The sequence below is a fragment of the Bufo gargarizans genome, chromosome 5 (genome assembly GCF_014858855.1).
Source record: "Bufo gargarizans isolate SCDJY-AF-19 chromosome 5, ASM1485885v1, whole genome shotgun sequence".
Classification (NCBI taxonomy): Eukaryota; Metazoa; Chordata; class Amphibia; order Anura; family Bufonidae; genus Bufo; species Bufo gargarizans.
Genome location: NC_058084.1, coordinates 218,681,964 through 218,708,881, shown reverse-complemented (window position 1 = coordinate 218,708,881; position 26,918 = coordinate 218,681,964). Strand labels below are relative to the sequence as shown.

Below are 26,918 nucleotides of genomic sequence, written 5' to 3'. Positions count from 1 at the left end.
CCTAATTTTCAATTTTAACCCATTTTTTCCACTAACAAAGCAAGGGTTAACAGCCAAACAAGACTGTATCTTTATTGCCCTGACTCTGACACTCTTTACAGAAACACCCCATATGTGGCCGTAAACTACTGTACGGCCACACAGCGGGGCGTAGAGTGAAAGTTGCGCCGTATGGTTTTTGGAAGCCAGATTTTGCTGGACTGTTTTTTTGACACCATGTCCCATTTGAAGCCCCCTGATGCACCCCTAGAGTAGAAACTCCATAAAAGTGACCCCATCTAAGAAACTACACCCCTCAAGGTATTCAAAACTGATTTTACCTTTAGGTGTTGCACAAGATTTAATGGAAAATAGAGATACAATTTCATAATTTCACTTTTTTGGCAGATTTTCCATTTTTATATATTTTTTCCAGTTACAAAGCAAGGGTTAACAGCCAAACAAAACTCATTATTTATGGCCCTGATTCTGTAGTTTACAGAAACACCCCATATGTGGTCGTAAACTGCTGTACGGGCACACGGCAGGGCGCAGAAGGAAAGGAATGCCATACGGTTTTTGGAAGGCAGATTTTGCTGGACTGTTTTTTTGACCCAATGTCCCATTTGAAGCCCCCCTGATGCACCCCTAGAGTAGAAACTCCAAAAAAGTGACCCCATTTTAGAAAGTACATAATAGGGTGGCAGTATTGTTGGTACTAGTTTAGGGTACATATGATTTTTGGTTGCTCTATATTACACTTTTTGTGGAGCAAGGTAACAAGAAATAGCTTTTTTGGCACTTTTTTTTTGTTATTTACAACATTCATCTGACAGGTTAGATCATGTGGTAATTTTATAGAGCAGGTTGTCACGGACGCGGCGATACCTAATATGTATACAATTTTTTTTATTTATGTAAGTTTTATACAATAACTTCATTTTTAAAACCCCAAAATTGTTTAGTGTCTCCATAGTCTAAGAGCCATAGTTTTTTCAGTTTTTGGGCGATTATCTTGAGTAGGGTCTAATTTTTTGCGGGATGAGATGACCGTTTGATTGGCACTATTTTGGGGTGCATATGACTTTTTGATCGCTTGCTATTGAAATCACAGTGAGATAAAGTTGTCATTGTGATTTCGTAGTAAAGAGATCACAGAGAGGCACGGAGCATTATCAATCATGTTAATGCGCCGTGCTTCAGCAGTCCGCATCGGGTCTTGGCTGTCATTCACGGAGCGGATGTCACGCTCGTGTGAAACAGCCCTAACTGTGAAGAAGGGACATCCTCTGCGTCTGGAGAAAAGAAGGTTTGTACACAAACATAGAAGAGGATTCCTGATGGTAAGAGCAGTGAGACTATGGAACTTTCTGCCTGAGGAGGTGGTGATGGTGAGTACAATAAAGGAATTCAAGAGGGACCTGGATGTATTTCTGGAGTGTAATATTACAGGCTCTAGCTACTAGAGAGGTGTCGTTGATCCAGGGAGTTATTCTGATTGCCTGATTGGAGTCGGGAAGGAATTTTTTATTCCCCCTAAAGTGAGGAAAATTGGCTTCTACCTCACAGGGTTTTTTTCTTTCCTTCCTCTGGATCAACTTGCAGGATGAAAGGTCAAACTGGATGGACAAATGTCTTTTTTAGGCCTTATGTACTATGTTACTATGTATGTTAAACGCAAGACAGAAACATGATTTGAACCCAGCCTTAGACTATGGGCCCTTTCACACCTGCGTTATAGTCTTCCGGCATAGAGTTCCGTCGTCGGGGCTCTATGCCGGAAGAATACTGATCAGGATTATCCTAATGCATTCTGAATGGACAGTCCGTCCTTCAGGATGCATCAGGATGTCTTCCGTTCCGGAACGGAACGTTTTTTGGCCGCAGCAAATAGCGCAGCATGCTGCGCTTTTTGCTCCGGCCAAAAATCCGGAACACTTGCCGCAAGGCCGGATCCGGAATGAATGCCCATTGAAAGGCATTGATCCGGCCTTAAGCTAAACGTCGTTTCGGCACATTGCCGGATCCGACGTCTAGCTTTTTCTGAATGGTTGCCATGGCTGCCGGGACGCTAAAGTCCTGGCAGCCATGGTAAACTGTAGTGGGGAGCGGGGAGCAGCATACTTACCATCTGTGCGGCTCCCGGGGCGCTCCAGAGTGACGTCAGGGCGCCCCAGGCGCATGGATGACGTGATCGCATGGATCACATGATCCATGCGCATGGGGCGCTCTGACGTCATTCTGGAGCGCCCCGGGAGCCGCACGGATGGTAAGTATGCTGCTCCCCCGCTCCCCACTACTACTATGGCAACCAGGACTTTAATAGCGTCCTGGGTGCCATAGTAACACTGAAAGCATTTTGAAGACGGATCCGTCTTCAAATGCTTTCAGTACACTTGCGTTTTTCCGGATCCGGCGTGTAATTCCGGCAAGTGGAGTACACGCCGGATCCGGACAACGCAAGTGTGAAAGAGGCCTTAAGAGTTTTAAACAAAAAAATAATAAAAAATTTATAAACTTGGCATGGTCTTAAATGTATCAACCTGCAGAACAACATTATTATACCACGTGGTGAACCCAATAAAAAAAATAAAAATAAAAAACAATGACATAAGCAATTTTTGCCCACCTCAACTAAAAAAAAAAAAAAAAAAAAAGGAGATAAAAAGCACCTCAAAATGACCCGCTCAACTGTAGCACTTAAAGGGGTTGTCCTCAGATTAGGTCATCAATATCAAATTGTCGGGGGTCCGACACCCCGACGATCAGCTGTTTGAGTAGAAAACATCACTTCGTACGAGCACTGCCTTCTCTGCTGTGTTTACCTGCTGGTCGCAGCAATTGCATTGGGGAGCAGCTGTGGCTTACAAGTATGTTGTCTCCATTCACTTCTATAGGACGCCTCTGTTTGTTCAATTGAATACTACAGAGGCGTCCTATAGAAGTGAATAAAGCATTTAAAAATATATAATATATATATATATATATATATATACACATACATATACACACACACACAGGTCCTTCTAAAAAAATTAGCATATTGTGATAAAGTTCATTATTTTCTGTAATGTACTGATAAACATTAGACTTTCATATATTTTAGATTCATTACACACCAACTGAAGTAGTTCAAGCCTTTTATTGTTTTAATATTGATGATTTTGGCATACAGCTCATGACAACCCAAAATTCCTATCTAAAAAAAATTAGCATATTTCATCCGACCAATAAAAGAAAAGTGTTTTTAATACAAAAAAAGTCAACCTTCAAATAATTATGTTCAGCTATGCACTCAATACTTGGTCAGGAATCCTTTTGCAGAAATGACTGCTTCAATGCAGCGTGGCATGGAGGCAATCAGCCTGTGGCACTGCTGAGGTGTTATGGAGGCCCAGGATGCTTCAATAGCGGCCTTAAGCTCATCCAGAGTGTTGGGTCTTGCGTCTCTCAACTTTCTCTTCCCAATATCCCACAGATTCTCTATGGGGTTCATGTCAGGAGAGTTGGCAGGCCAATTGAGCACAGTGATACCATGGTCAGTAAACCATTTACCAGTGGTTTTGGCACTGTGAGCAGGTGCCAGGTAGTGCTGAAAAATGAAATCATCTCTATAAAGCTTTTCAGCAGATGGAAGCATGAAGTGCTCCAAAATCTCCTGATAGCAAGCTGCATTGACCCTGCCCTTGATAAAACACAGTGGACCAACACCAGCAGCTGACATGGCACCCCAGACCATCACTGACTGTGGGTACTTGACACTGGACTTCAGGCATTTTGGCATTTCCCTCTGCCCAGTCTTCCTCCAGACTCTGGCACCTTGATTTCCAAATGACATGAAAAATTTGCTTTCATCCGAAAAAAGTACTTTGGACCACTGAGCAACAGTCCAGTGCTGCTTCTCTGTAGCCCAGGTCAGGCGCTTCTGCCGCTGTTTCTGGTTCAAAGTGGCTTGACCTGGGGAATGCGGCACCTGTAGCCCATTTCCTGCACACGCCTGTACACGGTGGCTCTGGATGTTTCTACTCCAGACTCAGTCCACTGCTTCCGCAGGTCCCCCAAGGTCTGGAATCGGTCCTTCTCCACAATCTTCCTCAGGGTCCGGTCACCTCCTCTCGTTGTGCAGCGTTTTCTGCCACACTTTTTCCTTCCCACAGACTTCCCACTGAGGTGCCTTGATACAGCACTCTGGGAACAGCCTATTCGTTCAGAAATTTCTTTCTGTGTCTTACCCTCTTGCTTGAGGGTGTCAATGATGGCCTTCTTGACAGCAGTCAGGTCGGCAGTCTTACCCATGATTGCGGTTTTGAGTAATGAACCAGGCTGGGAGTTTTTAAAAGCCTCAGGAATCTTTTGCAGGTGTTTAGAGTTAATTAGTTGATTCAGATGATTAGGTTAATAGCTTGTTTAGAGAACCTTTTCATGATATGCTAATTTTTTGAGATAGGAATTTGGGGTTTTCATGAGCTGTATGCCAAAATCATCAATATTAAAACAATAAAAGGCTTGAACTACTTCAGTTGGTGTGTAATAAATCTAAAATATATGAAAGTCTAATGTTTATCAGTACATTACAGAAAATAATGAACTTTATCACAATATGCTAATTTTTAGAGAAGGACCTATATATATATATATATATATATATATATATATATATATATTTTTTTTTATTTTTTTTTGTGTCTCCATATTCTGAAGGCCATATTTTTTTTTCTGTCGATCGTCTTGTGCAGGGGCTTGTTTTTTGCAGAAAGAGTTGACGTTTTTATTGGTACCATTTTTGGGTAGATATGACGCCAAAGCGACCTTGGCGTGGTGAGTGGGCATATGTCTTTTGATCAAAATGTACACTAATGCCTCATTAGGCGTGTAGCATGGAGGTGGTACACATGCGCTATTTAGTGCTGTCTCCTACAGATATGCAGGGATGAGATCATAGCATTTGCAGTGGATGTGCGATCCATTTCCTTTTTTTCCCTCAAATTGTTCATTACATAGTTTCTGTCCCTGGATCAGCACTCCTTCCACTAGCCAGGTGATTTTAATTAGCCTAGTATTCTGTAGTAAGGGTTAAATTAGCCTATCATGCTCTCAGTTGAAGTTCCTGCGAGCTTCAGAGCAGGTGAGCTTTGACAACTGTTCATATGGTGCGGTGCTGCACGGGGGCCACTGTGCTGTTTTTCTGGCTGGTTGGTGGGGCCCAGAGCTAGGTTTGGCATGGTCAGACAGCAAGGGTGCTGTTTGGCCACTGGGTTCCGCCGCCGGCCGGGATGGCGCCACAGCGCTGGTGGTCGCCGTGCAGCGCTGCGCCAATTTTAGGTTAGGACCCACTCATTGAGGCGACCTTGGTGTGGTGAGTGGGCTTATGCCTTTTGATCAAAATGTACACTAGTGCCTCATTTAGCGTGTAGCATGGAGGTGGTACACATGCGCTATTTAGTGCTGTCTCCTGCAGATATGCAGGGATGAGATCATAGCATTTGCAGTGGATATGTGATCCATTTCCTTTTTTTCCCTCAAATTGTTCATTACATAGTTTCTGTCCCTGGATCAGCACTCCTTCCACTAGCCAGGTGATTTTAATTAGCCTAGTATTCTGTAGTAAGGGTTAAATTAGCCTATCATGCTCTCAGTTGAAGTTCCTGCGAGCTTCAGAGCAGGTGAGCTTTGACAACTGTTCAACTTTTTTTTTTTTTTTTTTCCCTCAAATTGTTCATTACATATGATTTTTTTGATCATTCATTATTACACTTTATGGGGCAAGGTGACAAAAAAAATTGTTTGTTTTAGCACAGTTTTTATTTATTTATTTTTACAGCGTTCACCTGAGGGGTTAGGTCATGTGACATTTTTAGAGCAGATCATTACAGATGTGGCAATACCTAGTATGTATACTTTTTCTTATTTATTTAAGTTTTACACAATAATAGCACTTTTTAAACCAAAATAATGATGATAATAGTCTAAGAGCCATAGCTTTTTCATTTTTTTTTAACCGATTGCCTTAGTTAGGGTCTCATTTTTTGCAGGATGAGGTGACTGCTTTATTGGTACTACTTTGGGGGTCATACGCCTTTTTGAACGCTTGGTGTTGCAATTTTTTTGATGTAAGGTGACCAAAAAAAAAAGGCTTTTTCTGGCACTGTTTTTATTTTTTTACGGTGTTCACCTGAGGAATTAGGTCATGTGATATTTTTATAGAGCTGGTTGTTACGGACGCAGTGATACCTAATATGTATACTTTTATTTATTTATTTCACTTTAACACAAAAATGGCATTTTTGAAACAAAAAAGAGAGAGCTATAGTTTTTTTTTTTTTTTAGAGAGATTTTCTTATATAGGGGGCTCATTTTTTGCGGGATGAGGTGACGGTTTTATTGGTACCATTTTGTGGGACATACGCCTTTTTAATCACTTGGAGTTGCACTTTTTGTGATGTAAGGTGACAAAAATGGCTTTTGGAAAACAAATGAGTTGTCTCACCAGGAAAAGTAAGTGCGTATACACTTCTTCCTGGATACTGCTCAAGGATAGCCAACAAAGTCAAAAGGAAGGGGAGCAATTACATAATAAAACATAGCTATTAATATATTCAAAAAATACTCCCATAGCCGGGAGTTAAAAGACCCCTTACAACATATATAAATATACAGTTGCAGGACCTAAATTAGTGTGCCATCTAGAAAGCAGTGACACACCAGGCTAGGTGTATACCACCCAGGGCCTAATAACACGCCAAACTAGTGCATGCAGCCCAGGGCATAAGGTCCCCGTATCCAAGTCCCAAGATTAGATGTTGGGACGTTAAGGACACTATGTAAAAACACTGAATGGTCTTACCGATTTAGTGGAGAACCTCAATATTCACAAGGTGTGGAATGTCCGTAGAGAAAATGGTCACTCCCTGTGGGATTCTCGGTACCAGATTTCCTGACAGTGGTGCAGGCATCCGGTTCTGAGGTCAATCGTAGCGGTGGGGAGACCTCAAATGAGAGAAACTGTCCCTATTACACACTACTTGACCTATTCAGCCCGAGTGACCTAACACAGGGTCCGTGCCCCTCAGGGGTGGCCCAGTCCAGAACCTCACCCTGATCAAGCCCTCCACAAAGTGTCCAGAGGCTAAACTGGGTGCCTGATCAGGGTAATGGAGTGGTACATAAAGTAAAATTGGCCACAATATGTTCGCGTATCACAACGCGTTTCATCAAATGAACATATCGAAAGGTTACTGTATATAATACATTAGAAAGGCCCCATGAATCATTAGGGTAAGACAAAGTACTACTGTAGTGAGTGGTATGGAGTTATTCGACAGTATCACCTGCAAAGAGTATATAAACACATGGGCAAACTGCTAGAAAAAAAGATCCCACACAGACTACACTAATGGTGAGTGAAGGATGGTACTCACAGTACTGCCAGAGAGGCGTGTAGCAGATGTCCAGGGTCGTGGGCACTGGAATTCACAGTGTCCTACTAACAAGCGTAGGTCTGACAAGCGCCGTATGGCGCACACTATATCAAAGGAGGCGAGCAGAGCTGGGCACTGTGCGTGTGCACGGAGCGACGCCGACCCACGTGACCACGCCAGATCAGGTGATCGGGTCAGCAGAGGTACGGCACTCAGCTCCAGTGCGCATGCGGTCGGGCGGCACCAGGACTGCCAACAATAGGCGCAGCCTAAGTGACATGTGGAAGTAGCCACGTCACCAAGGTATGCATACCAATACCTGTCAGTAGAGTCCTGAAGCTGCCGGTAGGGGGGTGAAGCTGTCGGGATAAAGTGTCAAAACCCACAGCTGCTACACTGCCACCCTAAGATACCGGGGGAAATAGGTAAAAACCCACCAATACATGACAAAAGAGACATTATTGGCAGGGGTAAAAGACGCGCCTACCAAAATAGGGAAATTATCTGACCAGACCTTAGTGAATAATAATGAAACGATGATAAAAAAAAAGTGATGGACATATATTGCTAGCCCAAAGATATGGTAAAAGGGCTAAACAGTGGTGGGGGGGTCAAAAGAAGCACCCAAAGTGTAACGGTTCGTGTAATAGAGACAGTTTCTCTCATTTGACGTCTCCCCACCGCTACGATTGACCTCAGAACCGGATGCCTGCACCACTGTCTGGACATCTGTTACCGAGAAGCCCGCAGGGAGTGACCATTTTCTCTACTTTTCTCAACTAAACCGATAAGACCATTCTGTGTTTTTACATAGTGTCCCTAACGTCCCAGCATCTAATCTTGGGACTTGGATTCAGGGACCTTATGCCCTGGGCTGCATGCACTAGTTTGGCGTGTTATTAGGCCCTGGGTGGTATACACCTAGCCTGGTGTGTCACTGCTTTCTAGATGGAACACTAATTTAGGTCCTGCACCTGTATGTTTATATATGTTGTAAGGGGTATTTTAACTCCCGGTTATGGGAGTATTTCTTTAATATATTAAAAGCTAAGTTTTATTATGTAACTGTTCCCTTTCCTTTTGACTTTGCTGACTATCCTTGAACAGTATCAAGAAAGAAGTGTATACGCACTTACTTTTCCTGGTGAGACAACTCATTTGTTTTCCAAAAGCCATTTTTGTCACCTTACATCACAAAAAGTGCAACTCCAAGTGATCAAAAAGGCGTATGTCCCACAAAATGGTACCAATAAAACAGTCACCTCATCCCGCAAAAAAATGAGCCCCTACATAAGAAACTCTCTCAAAAAAGAAAAAGCTCTCAGAACATGGAGACATTAAAACATTTTTTTTGTTTAAAAAAATGCTATTATTCTGTTAAAGTGGAAAAAAAAAGTATACATATTAGGTATCGCCATGTCCGTAACAACCAGCTCTATAAAAATATCACATGACCTAACTCCTCAGGTGAACACCGTTAAAAAAATAAAAACAGTGCCAGAAAAAGCCATATGGCCTTTGACAGTTTTAATAAAAAAAAATTATGGTGTTTATCGGTTGGGGTGGATCATGTGATATATTTATATAGCCGGTCGTTACGGACGCGGCAATACCAAATATGTGTATTTTATTTTATTTTTTTCTATTTTTAATATTTTTTTAAATTACTCAATTGGGAATTTATTATTCTTTTTTATTTTTACATGTGAAACCTTTTTTTATTTCAGACTCTGCGTCCCCCATAAGGTCATACAAGACATTTAACTTCACTTTTTTTTTCTCATGTAACTGGGGCTGACATAGTAGCCCCAGTTTCAGGGGAAATACACCTCCCATAGAGGCTGTACAGCATAACATGTACAGTCTCAATACAGGGCTGATCGAGGTCTGAGGAAGACCCGACAGCTCCTGCACTATCCCGGCTCTGGCGGATCTGTATACACAGCGCTCCCTGCCTTCTCCCTGGGGTGTCACTGACAGCGACCCCCCTCCCCTCGGCAGCTGCGCGGTTAGCGTCCATTCAGAGATAAACATCCACCCATAGGACGATTATATCCTATGGGCGGATGTGAAGTGGTTAAAAGGGTTTTCCCAGTGTTTTCCTTGGAATAAGGTTATAGGTTAATTATTAATGACACATTCTCTTTAACTGCGGTCATTAAAGCCTTTAGATGCCGTGATCAATTGAGATCACGGCATCTAAAAGGGTGAAAAATCCAGACGCTTGCACATCCGGGCTTCTCAACGGCATCCTCTGCGGCCAATGAGGATGCCTGTAATTGATTTCAATGCGCTGGGTCTCTCTGAAGAGACTCAGGGCATTAAGGCTGCAATTCTTTTTTTGGCCAGCAGGTGGCAGGCCAACATTAAGAAATGAGCAATTCCGTAGAATAAAAAAATAAATACACAAATAAGAAAATACATAAACATCATGGTTATCACCACGTATGTTTCCAATATGACAAATGGAGTCACAGAAACAAGGGTCAAAATAGCCAATTTGTCATTTTTTATCACTCTTACCCCAAAAAAGTGATCAAATAGTCACATACACTCCAAAATGGTATCAATAAAAACTACAGATTGTCCCACAAAAAACAGCTCAGTAGCTATAACTATAAAAAAGTTATATGGTGATAATTTTTGTTTTTCAAAGTTAAAATTTATTTTTACACCATTTAGACATAAAAACCTATACATATGTGGTGTGGTTGTAAGTGTACTGACCCAGAAAATGAAGGACACATTACAGCGTTCTGTTTTGCCGCAAACGGAACACTGTGGGAGTAAAACTCGCAAAACGGTGAAGGAATTGCGTTTTATTTCCCAATTCCACACCATTTGGAATTTTATTTCCCGCTTCCCACTACACTGCAATGCATATTAAATGGTGGCATTAGAAAATACTTGTCCTGCAAAAAATAATCCCTCATACAGCTATGTGAACGGAAAAATTTAAAAGTTATGGCTCAAGGAAGATAAATGAAAATGCAAGGGTTAAGGCACCACCAAAAGGCCCAACTTTTTTTTCATGACAACATTATAACAGAGATACTGTATAAAACTGCCTCACACAATGTAAAAAAATACAGACACCAAAAAAGTAGCTACTACTGTTTGAAATCGCTCAAATCCATGATCTTCAAGCCATTCAATGTACTCCTACTCCAAAGTACAGCAAATAAGAGGTCTCAGTGTAGTGTGAAAATGATAACTGCGACACAAAAGATACCTACATTTTCATATATCTATGAACATCAGCAGGTAGTGAGGATCCATCAAAAATGAAATCTTCCACCATAACGTTCAACGTGAGCCGTGACCTCCAATGAGAGACAGGTTCATCCAAAGCATTGGATTCCTTCTTTTCTGTATCAATTTGCTGTAGAGACAAAAAGAACTGGATTCTTAGAATGGACAGATTATTTCAGAGGTACATTGACAAATTACACATTCATTACAGAAATGACATGCCAAATGGGGATATTTCTGCAGCATAAGTAGGGGTTTCTGCCTTAAAGGGGTTCTGCAGTTTGCTTAACCCTCCTCTTGTGTTAGGGTCAGAACCGACCCGTTTTCAGGTTTTGAATGTCTATAAGTATCACATACATTTGTTTATTGCATCAAGATTTTTTTTACTTTGTCAGGAACCTCTATTTAAACAATGTAATAGAAAAAGAATCCTTTTCACTAAATTATAAAATACTGTGGTGAAAATTAAGACGTTTATGGTGTTAGGGTCAATTCTGACCCAGTTATATTATAGGATTATAGGACACTAATAAGTGCCAAAACTGAAATCATAAACACTCTCTCTGCTTAGTAAGGCTACTTTCACACTAGCGTTCGATCGGATCCGTTCTGAACGGATCCGATCATATTAATGCAGACGGAGGCTCCGTTCAGTACGGATCCGTCTGCATTAATAACTTAGAATTTTTTCTAAGTGTGAAAGTAGCCTGAGCGGATCCGTTCAGACTTTCAATGTAAAGTCAATAGGGGAAGGATCCGCTTGAAGATTGAGCCATATGGTGACATCTTCAAGCGGATCCGTTCCCATTGACTTACATTGTAAGTCTGAACGGATCAGCTCGCCTCCGCACGGCCAGGCGGACAGCTGAACGCTGCAAGCAGCGTTCAGCTGTCTGCCTGTTCGTGCGGAGGCGAGCGGAGCGGAGGCTGAACGCCGCCAGACTGATGCAGTCTGAGCGGATCCGCATCCATTCAGACTGCATCAGGGCTGGACGGAGGCGTTCGGGTCCGCTCGTGAGCTCCTTCAAACGGAGCTCACGAACGGACCTATGAACGCTAGTGTGAAAGTAGCCTAACACTGACAGCCAATCCCCTCTCAACCCTGTGAGCTGTAGTTAGGGAGGGGCCCATCTCTTTGCCTGCTTGTTAGGGATCGACCGATATTGATTTTTTAGGGCCGATACCGATAATTTGTGAACTTTCAGGCCGATAGCCGATAATTTATACCGATATTCTGGGAATTTTCATTTTTGAAAAAAAAAATAAAAAATTACCACAAATCTGCTGAAAATTAATGTTTATTGTTAATCTGTATTTTTTTTTCTAAATCTTTCTTTTTCATTTATACTTAATATTTTGGTGTTTTTATTTTTGTAACTTTTTTTTTTTTTTTTACTAACTTTTAGCCCCCTTAGGGACTAGAACCCTTGTCCTATTCACCCTGATAGATCTCTATCAGGGTGAATAGGAGCTCACACTGTCCCTGCTGCTGTGTGCTTTGTGCACAGAGCAGCATGGAGCTTACCATGGCATCCAGGGCTTCAATAGCGTCCTGGCTGCCATGGTAACCGATCGGAGCCCCAGCATTACACTGGTAACCGATCGGAGGAGCAGGGAAGAGGGGATCCTGTGGAGTGGGGCGCACTGCGCCACCAATGTTTTTAATACACTGGGGGCCCTATGCACCACCACTGCTAAAGGGGCTTGGGGGGAGGGGGGGCGCACTGCGCCACCAATGCTTAATACTGGGGGGGCTTGGGGGGGCGCACTGCGCCACCAATGTCTAATACTGGGGGGCTTGCGGGGGCGCACTGCGCCACCAATGAAGCTTAATCTCTTATTTATTCATATACAGGAGACGGGAGCTGCAGTATCACATAGCCGGCTCCCGGCCTCTATGAGCAGTAGCTGCGATCCTCGGCACCTGAGGAGTTAACTACCGCAGATCGCAGCTACAGCTCAGAGGCCGGGAGCCGGCTATGTGATCCTGCAGCTCCCGCCTCCTGTATATGAATAAATAAGAGATTAAGCTTCATTGGTGGCGCAGTGGCCATAGCTCCTCCCCTCCTCTTTTCCCCTGTACTTTCATTGGCGGCAGCAGCAGCAGCACAGGGGGGAGGAGACACTGCTCCTTCTCCCCTGTGCTGCTGCTGAGGGAACACGGAGAGCGCTGTCAGCAGCGCGATCTGTGTTCCCCATACGCTATCGGAATATCGGCAAAATAAATGCCGATACCGATAGCGTTCAAAATCCTGAATATCGGCCGATAATATCGGTAAATCCGATAATCGGTCGATCCCTACTGCTTGTCTGCTTCTCTAAAGAAACATAGGACCAATACATTTCAGAGTTGCTGACTTGCAGAGTAATCATCTCCAATATGCAGCATGCAAGAGTGAGAAGATTTAGAAAGGTCTAAGGGGTCACACCAAAAATATTAAAACCGATCTTTTCAAGGATAAAGAAGCCTAACAAGGTAACCAAGAGGTAAGAAACAAATTGGATGATAAATAATTGTTCAGAGGGTATTTTATGGCCGATTTAAGACACGGGTCAAAACCGACCCTTTAACATCATGGATAGTAACAGAAAGCTAACATAAGAGTAAGGTTAAACTGATGATCTATCCAAAGGATAGATCATCAGCATCTGACCGGCAGGGGTCCAATACCCGGGACCCCTGCCGATCAGCTGTTTGAGAAGGCGCGCTGAGAAGGCTCCAGGAGCGCTGCGGCCTTCTCACTGTTTACCTCTGGCCCAGTGACATCACGACTAGTATCAACTGGCCTGGGCGGGGCTAAGCTCCATTCAAGTGAACAGAGTTTATCCGCGCCCAGGCCATTGATACAAGTCTTGACGTCACTGGGCTGCGGTAAACAGTGAGAAGGAGTGCCGCTGCCTTCTCAAACAGCTGATCGGCGGGGGTCCCGGGTGCCGGACCCCCACCGGTCAGATGCTGATGATCTATCCAGAGGATACATCATCAGTTAAAACAAACTGTAGAACCCCTTTAAAGGGAACCTGTCATCAACTTTATGCTGCTCATACTAACAGCATAATAAAGTAGAGACAGGCGAGTTGATTTCAGCAGTCTTTCATTTAAAAGTTAAAAGTAAGTGGTTGCCGAGAACGAACATCAAAATCATTGCAAACTGGGCCTGGAAAAGAGTCATGGCCACCTGAGAAGAGGCCTGGTTATTCATAATCTGCTCTCCCTGTCGTCTACCCAGTTTTCTCCCTTTCTCTCTAGGAGAGAACTGCCAATCATCAGCAGGGAGAGCAGGAGATTATAAATAACCAGGACTCTTCTCAGGTAGATTTGACTCTTTTCAAGGCCTGGGCTGTAATGATTATGACACTGGTTCTCGGCAACCACTTACTATTAGCTCATGAGTGACACACTGCTGAAATCAGCATTTCTGTCACTACTTTATGCTGCTCATACTAACAGGAGAATAAAGTAGAGACAGGTAAGTTGATTTCAGTGGTCTGTCATTTATAAGTTAAAAGTAAATGGTTGCAGAGAACCAACATCACAATCATTGCAGACTGGGCCTGGAAAAGAGTCACGGCCACCCGAGAAGAGTCCTGATTATTCATAATCTCATGCTCTCCCTGCTGATGACTGACAGTCTTCTACCCAGTTTTATCCCTTTATCTCTAGGAGAGAACTGCCAATCATCAGCAGGTGGGCGGGAGAGCAGGAGATTATGAATAACCAGGACTCTTCTAGATTTAGTAGATTTGACTCTTTTTAAAGGGAGTCTGTCACCTCCATATGGCCATATACAGTGCTTACATGGCTCTGTAGCACACCTATACAGTATTGTAATGGTACCTTTGTTCTTTTCTTTAGACTTGCACCAGCAGGGAAAAAAAAAAAAAAGAAAGAAAAAGGTTTAATTCATATGCAAAGGAACACTCGCAAGTGCCCAGGGGCGGTGTTCAGTGTGTAGGTGCCCAGGCTGCTCTGCCTTCTTTTCACTTTACTCCTCCCCAGCCTCTTCCTTTGCCCGTCCTCCAAGTCCGGACCTATCGATGAGGCAAGAGACTTGGAGGACGGGCAAAGGCAGAGGCTGGGGAGGAGTAAAGTGAAAAGAAGGCAGAGCAGCCTGGGCACTTACACACTGAACTCCTCCCTGGGCACTTGTGAGTGCTCATTTGCATATAAATTAAACTTAGTTTTTCCTGCTGGTGCAAGTCTAAAGACAAAGACACCATTACAATCCTGTATAGGTGTGCTACAGAGCCATGTAAGCACTGTATATGGCCATATGGAGGTGACAGACTCCCTTTAAGGCCTGTGCTGTAATGAATTTAATGCTGGTTCTCGGCAACCACTTACCATTAGTTAATGAGTGACACACTGCTGAAATCATCTTTTCTGTCACTACTGTATGCTGTCCTCAGTCAGGTCAGCATAAAGTTGATGACAGGTTCCCTTTAAGCACAGCCTAATAAGATCATCTACATACACAGTAGTCCCGGTTGTCTTTTTAGACTCTAGGTTCGCATGGCAGCCCTTTGCCATGTATTTAGTTTACAATTTTAGTAAATCAGTGGCTCACCTGCATGCACAACCGTGATATGGTGCTCACTCCCAGGGCAACACCCCAAGCCCAATAGAATGAACAAAAGTGGTTAGAATTTGAAGTTGGAGGGCACTCAATTACCAGGAGATCAAATGGAGATTGGTACTTTCATTCAAATAAAAACCTTATTTATTGATATATGCTAAAATAGGATATAAAAGAACTACAATATTGATGAATGTGATAGATACAATAGATAAAAAAAATGCCAATAGTAATAAAAACTGTGTTCTTAAACACCAGACTTAAGTCTAAATGTTTCCAATGCTCTATTCCAAGGAGAATCCCTGTGTGGGACCCAGTGTGGACAGTCTGTGTGGATACCAGCGCTCACTCCTTATGTCAGGTAGCGTTTGCTATTTGATGAGAGTTGTCCCCCAACCAGCTCTATAAAAATATCACATCACCTAAGGGTACTTTCACACTAGCGTTTATCTTTTCCGGCACGGAGTTCTGGCAAAAGGGCTCAATGCCAGGAAAGAACTGATCAGGTATATCCCCATGCATTCTGAATGGAGAGCAATCCGTTCAGTTATTTTGACTGATCAGCCAAAAGATAAAACCGCAGCATGCTACGGTTTTATCTCCGGCCAAAAAAACTGAAGACTTGCCTGAATGCAGGATCCACCTTTTTTTCCCCGATAGGAATGCATTAGTGCCGGATCCGCCATTCAAAATACCGGAATGCAGACTGAAAAAAAGGTGAACAAAATAAACGCCGGATCCATTTTGCCAGATGACACCGGAAAGACGGATCCGGCACTTCAATGCATTTTTCTGACTGATCAGGCACTGACCATCAGTTGGCATACATTTTGCCAGCGATGGAACTGCTTGCCGGATCACTCTGCCGCAAGTGTGAAAGTAGCCTAACCCCTCAGGTGAACGCTGTCAAAAAGTAAAATAAAAACTGTGCAAAAAAAAAACAACAACACATTTTTGTCACTACATCACTAGAAGTGCAATACTAAGTGATCAAAAAGGTGTATGCCCCCCAAAATAGTACCAATCTCATTTCATCCCACAAAAAATGAGCCCCTACCTAAAACAATAGCCCAGAGAAAAAAAAAAAAAAAAAAAAAACTATGGCCCTCAAACTACAGAAACACTAAAACATGATTTTTTTTTTGTTTAAAAAATATTAGTGTATAAAACTTTAATAAAAATAAAGAAAGTAGACATATTGGGTATTGCCACGTCCATAACGACCTGAATTATAAAAATATCACATGATTTAACCCCTCAGGTGAACACAGTAAAAATAAATGACATAAAAGCCATTTTTTGTCACCTTACATCACAAAAAGTGTAATACCAAGTAGGGATCAACCAATTATCAGTTTTAACAATATTATCGGCATATTCAGGATTTTCAAAGTTATCGGTATTGGCATCTATTTTGCCGCTGCTGTCAGCGCGACCCGTGTTCCCTCAGGAACGCAGGGGAGAAGGTAGCAGTGTCTCTCTCCCCATTGTGCCACTGCTGCCACCAATGAAAGGAGAGAGAAGAGAAGAGGAGAGGAGGGGCTGTGGTCACTGCGCCACCAATGATGTTAACTCACTCATTCATTCGAATTCAACAGGAGGCGGGAGCTGGCTGCAGAATCACATAGCCGCACCCGACCTCTGACAAGTAGCTTGCCATCCATGGCAGTTAACCCCTCAGGTGCGGCAGGGGTTAACTGCCGCGGATCGCAGCTACCGCTCATGAGGTCGGGTGCGGCTATATGCAGCCAGCACCCACCTACTCATTTTCTGCGGGATGAGATGACGATTTTATTGGTACAATCAGCTAAAAAGTGAAATTCTGAAATTACATCTCCATTTTCCTTTAATTCTTGTAGAACACCTAAAAGGGATAACAAAGTTTGTAAAAATCTGTTTTGAATACCTTTAGGGGTGTAGTTTCTGAAATGGGGTCATTTTGGGCTGGTTTATTGATTTATTTTCTTGTTTTATTTTTTCCTTGTCCACTTTAAAAAAAACTTTGTTTGGACAATGTAGCCGTAAGAGAGCTTGTTTTTAGTAGCCATATGTATTTATTTTTTATAAGAAACAGCATTTTTAGGTATATATAACTTTTTTTGGGGGGGGGGGGGGGGCTAATAATAAAAAAAAAATAAAAAAAAGGGGATTCCACTATTTTATTTTTCGATTTTAAATTTAGTGTTCATCGCGGGGCATAACCAGCTTGTTACATTTATACTGAGGGGAAGTACGATTACGACAGTACCAAATTTGTATAGATTTGTTTTTTCATTGCAGGTCTCATAAAAAACAAGACAAAAAACAATAGTTTTCCGTCACAGCATTCCATGAGCCATAACTTATTTATTTTTCTGCCAATGTAGCTGTACAAGGGCTAGTTTTGTTGCAGGACAAGATTTCGTTTTCATTAATACCATTTTGATAAACATTTATTATTTTCTGGTGGCTAGAAAAATATCAAATGTTTTTTATGTTGTTCACAGGGTGGTTCAAATAAGTTATCCTGTGGAGGTAAGGCTATTTTCACACTTGCGTTCAGAGCGGATCTGTCTGCATTATATTGTAAAAAAAAAAGTGTCAAAGTAGCCTCAGACGGATCCGTCCAGACTTTACATTGAAAGTCAATGGGGGACGGATACGTTTGAAAATTGAGCCACAGTGTGTCATCGTCAAACGGATCCGTCCCCATTGACTTACATTGTAAGTCTAGACGGATCCGTTTGCCTCCGCACGGCCAGGCGGACACTCAAACGCTGCAAGCAGCATTCAGGTGTCCGCCTGATGAGCGGAGAGGAGGACAAACGGAGCCAGACTGATGCATCCTGAGCGGATCCGCGTCCACTCAGAATGCATTAGGGCTGGACGGAAGCGTTCGGGGCCGCTTGTGAGAGCCTTTGAATGGAACTCACAAGCGGAGCCCCGAACGCTAGTGTGAAAGTAGCCTAAAGTGTACTCTTTTTACTACTTCATGATTATTATTATTTTTAAACAAACTTTATTAACCTTTGATTAATGCTTTTAGTCCCACTAGGGGACATGGTGTACCTTTTATACCAATGCATTAAAGCTCATCTCTGTCAGAGTGACAGGCAGCTGCTTTTGCTAGCCAGTGGCAATTTCAGACATTGGCTGCTATGGAAATGCATCAGCACCCCACGATTGTGTTCCCAAGGGGGAGTCGATGATAACACAGGGAGCCCAATCCCTTAGTCTAAATTCCTAGATGATGTCAGACCTAATGACCACGGCATCTAGGGGGGTAAGCAGCCATGATAGGAGTTATCTCCTACAGCAGGAGCGCTGCGGCTCCTGCAGCGAACTGGAGCAGTGTATCAGCACATCCCATGTGGGGTCTCTTCAGTCCCTGCTGCGGCTACAACAGGATTAATGGCATGGGCAGCAGAAACCGAACACAGGCTACTGCTCCGCACTAAAAAAATAATTTCATTATTAGGATATTATGATTATTATAATATAATTTGTTTTTAAATATCATCAGACACACTAAAAAAGTATTTTAATCAAATTGATTTGAGGAACAGAGGTATTTGAACACCCTGGGATAGTTCTCCCACTTAGAAATTAAGGAGAGGTCTGAAATTCACATTGTAGGTGCATAACCACCTGAGAGAATATAAAAAAAAATAAAAAAAGAATTCAGGAAATCACATTGTATGATTTTTAAAGAATTTATTTGTCTTGCACTGCTGAACATAAGTATTTGAACACCTGAGATAATCAGTGTTAATATTTGGTACAGAAGCCTTTGTTTGCAATTACAGAGGTCAAACGTTTCCTGTAGTTCTTGACCAGGTTTGCACACACTGCAACAGGGATTTTGTCCCACTCCTCTACACAGATCTCCTCTAGATCTGTCAGGTTTTGGAGCTGTTGCTGAGCAACAAGGAGTTTCAGCTCCCTCCAAAGACGTTCTATTGGATTTAGGTCTGGAGACTGGCTAGGCCACTCCAGAACCTTGTTATGCTTCTTATGGAGCCACTCCTTGGTTATCCTGGCTCTGTGCTTCGGGTCGTTGTCATGTTGGAAGACCCAGCCACAACCCATCTTCAATGCTCTGACTGAGGGAAGGAGGAGGTTGTTCAAAATCTCACAATAAATGGCCCCATTCATCCTCTCCTTAATACAATGCAGTCGTCCTGTCCCCTTCACAGAAAAGCACCCCCAAAGCACGATGTTACCACCCCCATGCTTCACAGTAGGGATAGTGTTCTTGGGATGCAACTCATCCTTTTTCCTCCAAACACGACAAGTGAAGTTTAGCCCAAAAAGTTCTACTTTGGTCTCATCTGACCACATGACTTTCTCCCATGCCTCCTCTGGATCATCCAGATGGTCACTGGCAAACTTCAGACGGGCCTGGACATGGGATGACTTGAGCAGGGGAACCTTGCATGATTTGAAACCATGAAAGCGTAGTGTTCTGCCGACAGTGACCTTTGAAACTGTGGTCCCAGTTCTCTTCATGTCATTGACCAGCTCCTCCCTTGTAGTTCTGGGTTGATTCCTCACCTTTCTTATCATCAGTGATACCCCACGAGGTGAGATCTTGCATGGAGCCCCAGTCTGAGGGAGACTGACAGTCGTCTTTAGCCTCTTCAATTTTCTAACAATTGCTCCAACAGTTGATCTATTTTCACCAAGCTGCTTTGCAATTGCCCCTTAGCCCTTTCCAGCCTTGTGGAGGTACACAATTTTGTCTCTGGTGTCTTTTGACAGCTCTTTGGTCTTGCCCATGGTAGTAGTTGGCATCTGACTGACGGTGGGGTGGACAGGTGTCTTTAAAGAGCTCAGACAGGTGCTACCAAGTTAGATTAATGAGTGGAGTAGATGTGGACTTTTTAAAGGCAAAGTAACAGGTTTTTGAGAGCCACAATTATCACTGTTTCTCAGGTGTTCAAATACTTATGTTCAGCAGTGCAAGACAAATAAACTCTTTAAAAATCATACAATGTGGGTTCCTGATTTTTATTTTATTTTATTCTGTCTCTAAGAGTGGGAATGCAAAGTGGGAGAACTTGCAAAATCTCAGGGTGTTTAAATACTTCTGTTCCTTACTGTATGTAGTTACAGTTCAGAATGACAAATGTTACAATAGAGGGAAATAGGAGATTAGCAGCAGTGAACTGAACGCTATTTTACAGAACATTATTATTAAGCATTGTTAGACTACTTTCACACTGGCGTTTCTGGGTCCGCTTTGGGGCTAAACGGATCAGTTTAGTTCTGAATGGATAAGGATCCGTTCAGAATGCATCAGTTTGGCTCCGTTCAGCCTCCATTCCGCTCTGGAGGCGAACACCAAAATGCCGCTTGCAGCGTTTTGATGTTTGCCTGACGATGCAGAGCCAAACGGATCCGTCCTGACTTACAATGTAAGTCAATGGGGACGGATCAGTTTTCACTGAGACAATATGGTGCAATTGAAAATGGATCTGCCTCCCATTGACTTTCAATGTAAGTCAAAACTGATCAGTTTGCATCATCATGAACGGATACAATCGTTTGCATTATAGGTGCGGATCAGTCTGTGCAGATACCAGATGGATCACAGATACCAGATGGATCCGCACCTAACGCAGGTGTGAAAGTAGCCTTAGCTGAACACAACAGAATTGCCCAATTCCTTACCTGGGTGCCAGTTTCCCCTGTGATGAGATTTACCTCTTCAGGCCTGGGAATCATGTAAGTAGTTAATGGGCTCACTATGTGCACCTGTTTACCGTCATGCCAGGGTAAAACTCCAGCGTGGTGCAGAAATATATATGCATACAGCGTCCCATTATTTCTGGTTTTCTTTGGAACAGTTACATTCACAGTTCTGCAATAAAACAGCAAAATAAACTTTACAATGACAAGGTTTTATTTAACATAAGTGTATTTAATATAGTATATGTTGCGGAAAATTTACGATAAATCCGCCTAAGTGACACGCAAATTTTGGCTCCGATTGTGCTGCAGAAATAAATAAATAAATATATATATACACATATACACACACACACACACAGTACAGACCAAAAGTTTGGACACACCTTCTCATTCAAAGAGTTTTCTTTATTTTCATGACTATGAAAATTGTAGATTCACACTGAAGGCATCAACACTATGAATTAACACATGTGGAATGATATACATAACAAAAAAGTGTGAAACAACTGAAAATATGTCATATTCTAGGTTCTTCAAAGTAGCCACCTTTCGCTTTGATTACTGCTTTGCACACTCTTGGCATTCTCTTGATGAGCTTACATACGCTTACATACACACACACACACACACACACACATATACACTAATATATATTTATTTGAGTGTAAATACACAAATAAAAGGGGTTCTCCAGCATTTTGATATTGATGGCCTATTCTCAGGAGAGGTCATGAATATCTGATTGGTGGGGGTCTGACACTTTGCACCCCCACGATTAGCTGTTTGAAGAGACCTCAATGCTCCAAAGAGTGCCATGGCCTTTCCTTAAGCCATGTGACATTGTTTATTGGTCACATGGCCTAGGCGCTGCCTTATCCTATTCAAGTAAATGGTATCGAGTTGCAATACCAAACACAGCCACTATCCAATGGATGACACTGTGTGTGGTAAGCTGTGAGGAGGCTGCGGCTTCCTCAAACAGCCATTTGTTGGGGTGCCGGGTATTGGATCCCTGCCGATCTCATATTGATGACCTATCCTGAGGATTGGCTATCAATATCAAAATCCCACAGACCCAGAGCTGTTCACTGCTCCAGGTACCCTTTGCAAACAACTCATTTTCTTATTTAAAAGTTTTATTCATTTTCAAAATTCCTAGAAAATAGTTTAGATGGGGTTTTTGCATCGAAGCCGCGATGACGTAGGTTTGCTACGACGCTCCTCCCTCCGAAAGTCCTACCCCGCCACACTATGCCTGACACGAGCCCTTCTATCCGAATTGTCAAACGTGTTTTTGCTGGGACTTCTCCATTCTGCCGGACCAGACTCTTGGAGGACCTTCTGTACTTCTTCGTCCTGACTGAGTAGTGTTTGTTTGCTGCCTTGCCTACAGACGAAGTGATCGGCCCTCTCCCACTGTCCTGGTCTCCGCTGCTCTTTGCCGCCTTCCACCTTCGATCTTCAGCTCCTGTCGGGACCTGGTCACAGGTTTGAACGTATCAAATAAATGTTGCCAGATGTCCTCCTCTGTTTTTATCCCTGACCCTCCTCCCCCTTGTAATCATCTCATAGATCTCCCGGCTTTGTGTATTTACTCCCCTGCCCTGTCTGTGACTAATCCTGTCGCTGCAATATGTTTCCCGCCCTGCGTCTGTGAATCTAACATTGGTTTTATGATAGTTGCTGTGGATGAACTATTGTAGCTTGCTTCGGTTTCCTCCCCCATTATAATAAGACTGCTAGGATCTGGTCCATATGCTGGCCTTGGGAGGGAGATGTTCAGAATGACAAGATAAAGAAGTAATCTAAAGCAAGAAGAAAATCCAGAGAGAGAAGTAGTAAATGATCTGATAAATGATGGCCCTTCTTCACTAAAGGAAATACTGATGGCGGTCAAAAGAAAAAAAAGAAAAAAAAAAAAAAAAAAAAAAAAAAAAAAAAAAAAGAAGAGGGGCGTGGTCTGGCTGCCGAGGCGCGCGGATGTAGGGTGCTGCAGCTCCGGAGATAGCACTTCAACCAGCGACTTATATAGCAACGATACCCATGGTGAACACACCAAAACCGGACAGAAAAGGCACCGAACCTTCCCTGACCATGACCGGGAAAAAAAGAAAGGTGCAGAAGCACCCGCAACTGACGAAGTTCTACTTCACAAGGGAGGCGGGAAGATTCCAAGATGGCGCCGGAGAGGAGGATGCCGTTGACAGCGACAAAGAAGAAGACGCCCGCTCAGCTAGTCGCCCAGAGCCTGCGGAAGAGCTGGCCACAGCGAAATCCCCAAGACCTGCACCCGGAATCAGAGATTCAGCTACTGGGCTGGAAGGAGCTGGTGATGCAGCAGCGGCAGGCCGATCACATGGGGAAACGGCGCCAGCGGAGACAGGGGAATCCCCCCACTCTACTCCTATGAAAGGAGCTCCTGAGGCAGTAATCGCCAGCGCAGGTACTCTGGGTTCCAAGGATGACTTGCGGGCTACGGGGGAGGCAGAATTCTTAGCACTGCCAGTCGCTAATATAGCCCTGACAGACACTGCCATGAGAGACATGTTACTGGTACAGAGACGCTCTCTTTTGCATGACATGCGTTTGATAGTGGCCCCCATGAGAAGGGAGGTGGAGGAGATTGGGGCCAGAACAGACCATCTAGAACGAAAATTTGGAGAGTTTGCAGGCTCCCATAACGACCTTATTGATGCTCATTACACATTAGAGGCTGAGGTGGAGGTTCTAAAAAACAAAATGGCGGATCTGGAAGACCGTAGCAGACGCAATAATATCAAGCTAAGGGGCATCCCAGAGACTGTGGTGGCCAAAGATATTCCTCTATATGTCAAAGAGTTGATTAGATGTGCTCTACCTCACTGCAAAGAGGGGGACTTAGAGATCGACCGGGCACACAGAGTCCCACGTCCCAGACATCTGGACGAATCCGTGCCAAGGGATGTTCTTGCCAGAGTTCACTTTTATACTGTTAAAGAGCAGCTGATGTCCTCCGCCAGGAAAAATGGTGGTCTGCCTGCACCGTATCACAAAATAGCCTTATATGCTGACCTGTCGGCTGCTACACTCAGGCATAGAAGGGCCCTGATACCCATCACGTCTGCTTTACAAAAAGCTAAAATTCAGTATAGGTGGGGGTTCCCAGTGCGCCTGCTAATTCACCATATGGGAGAACTGTTTGCTGTTAAAACAGTGGAAGAGGGGAAGAAAATTCTCCAGAGCTGGGATATTCCTATTGATCCCCAGATGGAACAGCGTCGGGGGCATCCCGAAAAAATCCGAAAAGATTGGGACATTGTTAGTTGAAGTGATTCACCGGAGGGTGGCTTAATCTTCAGTGCTACAGGCCGGAGCGGTGTTCTGCAGAAGCGGGATTTTACCAAGGCTTCAGACGGGACTTTGATACCCCAAGTTATTTAGGTTCGACGAGAGCCTGTTGGTTCTCACGAGTACACCTACAGTTATGTTTTTGGTTATGTATTATTTTTGTTACTTTGTCTTTACATTATTATGTGAAGCTATGTCCATGATTGGCGCTAAACTTATGCCTGTAATATGCTCCACCATCTTCGTGCTATGGATGCAGGCGCGCTGGCTGGGAGGCGTCTTGCACCTTCTGTATAGTTTAATGTGCGACTTTTATTCCTTACGTTTCAAATTGCTTTACTATGGTAATATCCTTTGCAAGTATTAATGCTAATGGTTTGAATAGCCCAATGCGTAGATCGCATTTGTGGAGGGAGGCCAGATCTCTTAATTGTGACATATTAGGAGTACAAGAAACTCACTTACTAGAGAAAGATGCCAACAGATTACAAAACACTCAGTTTCCCCACATCTTTCAAGCCCATTCTAACTCCAAAACTAGAGGAGTGCTGATAGCTATAAAAAATACCTTGGCATTCACGATGTTAGAACATATAAGTGACTCGGCAGGACGATATGTACTACTGGTATGCACCTTGAACAACTCCCCCTTCACTCTGGTATCAATATACGCTCCTAATAAGGGCCAAGCTAGATACGTGAAAAAAATATTAAAAATGGCTCATAAGAAAAAGAAGGGACAATTATTGATATTTGGAGACTTTAATTTGACCACAGATCCTGAAATGGACTCGACGTCCTCCTCTTGTAGGTCAGTTCAGTCCTTGAGTGATGCTATTTGGAAGGCGGAGTTGTTCGACGCATGGCGTATCAAACATCCTGCAGACAGGGAGTTTACGTTCCATTCAGGGGTACACAACGTATATTCCCGTATAGATATGTTTTGGGTGGATAGGACGACTTTATCTAAAGTGACAGAGGCGGAGATAGGGCAGATTAAGTGGTCTGATCATGCTGCTATTACACTGAAACTCTCAGAGGACAACAACTACGCCCCAAAGTATCTTTGGAGGAGCAATCCTATACTATTATCGTGTCCACAGCATGGTCAGCGCATTGAATCAGACCTGAAAGAATTCTTCCTTATTAACAAGATGGATGATACTAACCCGGTGACGCTGTGGAACGCCCACAAGGCGTGTATTAGAGGGTCATTCATACAACAGGGGGCGGTGAGGAAAAGGAAACTAGAGGAGGCCATGTCACAAATGCTCACAAAATTGAAACTATTAGAAGATAGGAATAAAAGCGACCCCTCACTCCCCAATGCAGAGGCACTAAAACAAATCAGGCTCGATATAAGGAACCATATGTTGGATTCTTATGAGAAAAGTCTTAGGAAAACCAAGGCACGTTATTATTCCCAGGGGAATAAGGCGGGGAAACTTTTGGCAGCTAGCCTAAAAGCAAAAAGAACTAAAAGTAGGATACATTACCTCCTGCATCCCAAAACACAAACCAAATTATATTCCCCACAGGATATAGCGGAAGGCTTTCAGACGTACTACTATGAGTTATACAATCTGCGGAACTCCATACCTGCTCCCCCAGTCTTGACAGACATGGTGAGGAGATATCTCAGTTCCCTAGATTTACCCACTCTAACTAAAAATCAACTCCAAGTCCTTAATACTCCAATAACTGAAGAGGAGATTGAGAAAGTAATAAGGTCCTTGCCCCAGGATAAAGCTCCCGGTCCGGACGGTTTTGCAAGTCACTATTATAAAAAGTTTTCGCATATATTGAGCCCCTTCCTGAGAGATTTTTGCCAATCTGCTTTGTCCTCCGGGAATTTCCCTGAAGAAAATTTACAGGCGACTATTATTACACTACCTAAACCAGGTAAACCTGCGGACAGACCGCAGAATTTTAGGCCCATATCTTTATTAAATCAAGACGTAAAAATATACGCCAAGCTCTTGGCTCTTAGGATTGCTACAATACTTCCCTCTATAATCCATAAGGACCAGACAGGTTTTGTACCGGCTCGCCAGTCTTATTTTAACACTAGAAGAATGTTGGGCATTTTTCATCAAGTTATACAAAAAAACAGCCCCTTGTTGGTGTTGGCCTTGGATGCCGAGAAGGCATTTGACCGAATTCGGTGGTCGTTTGCCTTCTCGGTGTTATCGGTTATGGGATTCAGCGGCCCTATAATGTCCGCAATTGAGGCTCTTTATAGTGCACCTACGGCTAGTGTTTATGTCAATGGAGCCCTATCGGAATCATTCGAGCTGACCAATGGCACCAGACAGGGTTGCCCACTGTCCCCCTTGATCTTCATTATAGCAATGGAACCACTAGCTCAGGCGATTAGATTGGACCCCTTGGTTTCAGGGGTAGGATTGGGAGGGCAAGAGCATGTCATCTCGCTGTATGCCGATGATGTATTGTTGTCGCTGTCTAACCCAGAAACGTCCTTAGCAGCGGTTATGAATCAAATAGAGCTATATGGCAATCTTTCCTACTACCACCTTAATTCCTCTAAAACGCAAGCACTGCCGATACACATCCCGGACACTCTGACCCGGTCCTTCAAGGAACGGTGGAACTTTGATTGGTGCACGGATAGTATAAAATATTTAGGCACTAACATGTCTGCATCAATGTCAAAGGTATATGTCCTTAATTA

General features: G+C 43.3%; 1 protein-coding gene across 1 annotated transcript in view; it reads right to left on the bottom strand.

The window, feature by feature from the left end:
* Positions 1–26,918, bottom strand: part of CLPTM1L (CLPTM1 like) — a 111,998-nt gene that overhangs the window by 57,147 nt on the left and 27,933 nt on the right. Inside the window, exons 4-5 of the mRNA XM_044293052.1 lie at positions 20,879–21,068; positions 10,634–10,779 (exon numbers count right to left, since the gene is read on the bottom strand). Coding sequence (XP_044148987.1) covers positions 10,634–10,779; positions 20,879–21,068 — 336 coding nt within the window. The remainder of the gene's footprint in view (positions 1–10,633; positions 10,780–20,878; positions 21,069–26,918) is intronic.